At 40.6% G+C, this 4,217-nt stretch overlaps 1 protein-coding gene across 8 annotated transcripts in view; it reads right to left on the bottom strand.

Annotated features, from left to right (window-relative positions):
* Grip1 (glutamate receptor interacting protein 1) overlaps positions 1 to 4,217 on the bottom strand; it is a 622,013-nt gene that overhangs the window by 95,503 nt on the left and 522,293 nt on the right. For all 8 annotated transcript variants that reach the window (XM_021175316.2, XM_029482638.1, XM_029482635.1 and 5 more), the window contains 2 exons: positions 2,752 to 2,899; positions 218 to 387 (listed from right to left, as the gene is read on the bottom strand). In XM_021175316.2, the coding sequence (XP_021030975.1) occupies positions 218 to 387; positions 2,752 to 2,899 (318 nt within the window). The remainder of the gene's footprint in view (positions 1 to 217; positions 388 to 2,751; positions 2,900 to 4,217) is intronic.

Here is a 4,217-nt window from a genome sequence, read left to right as displayed (position 1 = left end):
AAAAAGTTCTAGCCTAAAACTTCAATCTTAGGATTTCTTTCTTGTGTTTTGGGGTTTCCAGTAACTATCCATGCTTGCCACAAGGGACTCTGAAGATGGAAAGGGGGTGAAGAGGCATAGGCTGGTGATCCGGTGCAGGATCGTGTCTTCTTAACTCTCTGGAGGAAGAAGACTGCAAGAGCAAGAACAAGAGAACGATCTGGAAGGCTCTGCTCACCATGGTCAGGGCCCTTTAGGGCCAGGCGGGTCTGATGGTGTGGGAGAATCTCCAGCTTGACCTGGTCAGTGGTATTGGCCAGGAACTGGGTCGCTTCTGCGAGGGTACAGTACTCCATACTCGTGCCGTCAATGGAGAGGATGTGGTCTCCCACATGTAGTGCGCCACATCTATGGAAAGGAGAGAAAGCATCATCAAAAACAAACAAACAAACAAACAAACAAACAACAAAAACTCTTCCAGAACGAGACTTTCATGTTCTTTAGAGTCTTAAAAAACTTAATGATAATAGAAAATATAACCTGTTATATTTTAGGCTGGATCTGAATCAAAATATAAGATCTTGTAGAAAATGCAGAAAAAATGCCAACAAATGATTTTCTTATTCTCTTGTCCTTAAAGATATTTTACCCTTAAGCATTTTGGGGTGGGGATGTTAAACATTAAGGGGAAACAGGCGAGTGGGGCATGAAGTAGAGAATTGTTGTGCCATGATTTTGTTCTCTGACTTTTTTCTCCTAGGCTCTTAAGTCACAATTATGTGCTGTCAGTCACTCAGAGTCTTAAGATGTGATTTGCTGAACTGGCCTAGGGTCTTGATGATGATGATGATGATGGTGATGATGATGATTGAGAGGTTCAGTTGCTGCAGCCTCGGAATTTTTAATAGAGGGTTCCAGTTTACCAATTCTTTATTACGGGGCTCTGTTTTGCTAGTCTGGAGTCAAATATTCATTAGCACAGAAAACAAATTATGTAGGAGTTAAGGGTAATCAGGCCAGGTTTACACGAGGAGTAGGGGAAGAGCTAGGAACAGGGGTCTGGCTGCTACACCTTCCTATACTCAAGACATTGGCTGGCTATTGGATGGATTGAGAAAAGCAGACAGCACTTAATGCTCATCAAATGGGTAGTTCCTTCAACTGGGTACCCACTGAAGAAGGGAAAAACAAAACAAAACAAAACAAAACAGAAGCAGACAATTAAAGCACCCTACAACCACTAAGCTGGAATATTACTCTGCATCAGAAGCCACCACTGTGAATAACCACATGGAGTGTGGCTAACTACTGAGCTGTAGTTCACCCAGTTTTTAGGCTGTTGTGGGTCATTGTGCCACAGGAGAGAGGCAGTCCAGGGCAGAGGGAGGAGGAGGAAGAGAAGTAGGTTAAGAAAAGGAGGAGAGGAGGGGGAGAGGAGGAGAGCAAAGAGGAGGATGGGGGAAGAGAAGAAGAAAGGAGAGGGAGGAGAGCAAGAAGAGGGAGAAGAAGGAGAAGAAAGCAAAGAAGAGGAGGGAGGATGAGGAGGGGGAGGAGGGAGAGGAGGAGGCTAGAAACATATGGAGTGGAAAAGGTAAGGTCTATCGATGGATTCCAATCATCAAGGCAAAAACCATTTTGAGACATCCTTTCTGTCTGGAAATAGTATTCCATGATGATTCACATAGGGTGATTTGAGAATAAGAAGTAGGGATTTTCTTACTAGGAGCTGTAAAACATTATGTAGAAAAGCAGTCTTTTGCCTCTTTCACATTTACCTTAAAAATGTAAAAAATTAATTGGGGACATGAATTTCATTTTTATAATGACACTGTAACAATGTTTAAGAGACTCCTGACTGATGTTCACAGTCATCTGTTGGATGGAACACAGGGCCCCCAGTGGAGGAGCTAGAGAAAGTACCCAAGGAGCTAAAGGGGTCTGCAACCCTATAGGAGGAACAGCAATATGAACTAACCAGTATCCCCACAGAGCTCGTGTCTCTAGCTGCATATGTAGAAGATGGCCTAGTAGGCCATCAATGGGAGGAGAGGCCCTTGGTCTTAGGAAGATTATATGTCCCAGTACAGGGGAATGCCAGGGCCAGGAAGTGGAAGTGGGTGGGTTGGGGAGCAGGGCAGGGGGGAGGGTATAGGGGACTTTCAGGATAGCATTTGAAATATAAATGAAGAAAATATCTAATAAAAAAATCATTATTGAAAAAAAAAAAGAGACCCCTGACTGAAGGTTGTGTGAAACCATTAAGATTAACAAACTATACAATATCAGGCTTGTCTTTAAAATTATATTACTTTAAGAATATTGTATTATCTACTTTTCTAAGAAGTAGTAATATCTTCTGATGGCAGGATTTAATTGTTAACGATGCAGAAAACCCCATGAATGGTACTTAATAAAGATCACTTCCTTTGCCCCATCAAGGACAGAGACTTCTTTTTCTGAGTGACGCAGTAAGTAAATGTGTTTGCTTGTTTTCTATTGATAAAGGCCACACCAAATGCCCGGAGTGGCATGTCATCACAGGGTGGCTGATCGGGTAATTACAATCTTAAGTTTCAAACAATAAAATGTTTTCTTATGTGAAATTTGTAGTAACTATCAACAGTGTTTAAAAAAATTTTTTTACTGTGTGTATGTGTGTGTGTAAAAACAAGTGTACATACTATGTAAGTGTGTGTATTATGTGAACACGTGAGTATAATACATATTTAAGCACACACACAGCGATAAGCAGACACTTGCTGTGGCACTCACCTGTCCGCAATGCTTGCAGATTTGATTTTGTCTATGACAATGACCTGCTTGTTACAGCACACGGAGGTAGTTAGGGCAACCCCAAGGCTGGCACCTGGAGTTTTGGCAACTTCAACTAGTAGTGGCCCGGATGCTGTCGCCACAGAATCTGTCAAAGGATACATTTCAGAAAACAGAACAGAACAGACCAAGTAAACAAACAAAAAGATAATGAATATTTAGTCTAATGCTAGTTTGATAATCCATATTATCCCCACAGCCCGAGGGTACCTTCTCCATTCAGCTGTCATAATGTGTACATGCACCAGTCCCTGGAGTTAGATTTTAATCTCTGTGCCAATTAGGATAACATCTTATTGATCCCTTTGCTCTCTACGCTGCCTGGAACAATGCCTGGAATATCTTAGAGTTTTCTTTAAAATCAACTAATTCAATACATAACCAGGATTCACTATGTATGTACATAAGTATGTGTATTGATTCATGGGGTGATGGACAAATGGATGACTACATAGATGGGTGGGGTAGATGGAGAAAGGATGGATGAGAGATAGAAAAGAGGGAAAATGGGAGAGATAGAAAGATGATTGATAGACAGATAGATAGATTGATAGATGATAGATAGATAAATGATAGATATAATAGGTAGATAGATGATAGATTATGGAGAGAGAGATGGCAGATTATAGATAAATGATAGATATGATAGGTAGATATAGATATTAGATGAGAGATAAATTATAAATGATAGATATTAGATGATGGATAGATTATAGATGATAGATAGATACTAGATGATAGATAAATTATAGATGATAGATAAAAGATAGATATGATAGGCAGATAGAAAGATAGATATTAGATGAGAGATAAATTGTAGATGATAGATAGATAGATAGATAGAGACTATATGTAGATGATATCTCTAAATTGTCCACTAGTAGGCATACTGGATGTAATTTGTAAACATGTGAGACCTGAATTAGGGATGTCTCCCTCTCAGGAGTGACTTTGTATTTGGTTTATTTTGAGCTTAAAATACTATTTCAACTCCTACTCACCTTTGAAAATTTTGATATAAACATCAAAACCTCTGGATAGCTCTTCCCAATTCACAGTCTGGTGTGGTATTTTCATATGTGTTCCCACAACCAGAATTACTCCCCTTGCTAGAGTATACACCTCCTTGCATGTGGTCACACACCTCTGTTTATTGCCTGATTGTAAGCCTATTCTGAAGGCAGACACAGTGTCTGGCCAATCACCATGTTCTCAGGGCCCAGCATAGTGATTAGGACTAGGATATGTGTAGTTGGAAGCTGTTAAATTAATAAACAAGTAAAAGATCTTTGAAACCATCCTTTAATTACAACACTCAGGAGGCAGAGGCAGAGGCAGAGGCAGAGGCAGAGGCAGAGGCAGAGGCAGAGGCAGAGGCAGAGGCAGAGGCAGAGGCAGAGGCAGAG

This window comes from Mus caroli, chromosome 10 (genome assembly GCF_900094665.2).
Source record: "Mus caroli chromosome 10, CAROLI_EIJ_v1.1, whole genome shotgun sequence".
NCBI lineage: Eukaryota > Metazoa > Chordata > Mammalia > Rodentia > Muridae > Mus > Mus caroli.
The sequence above is the reverse complement of the archived record's forward strand: the minus strand, read 5'-3'. Positions and strand labels throughout refer to the sequence as shown.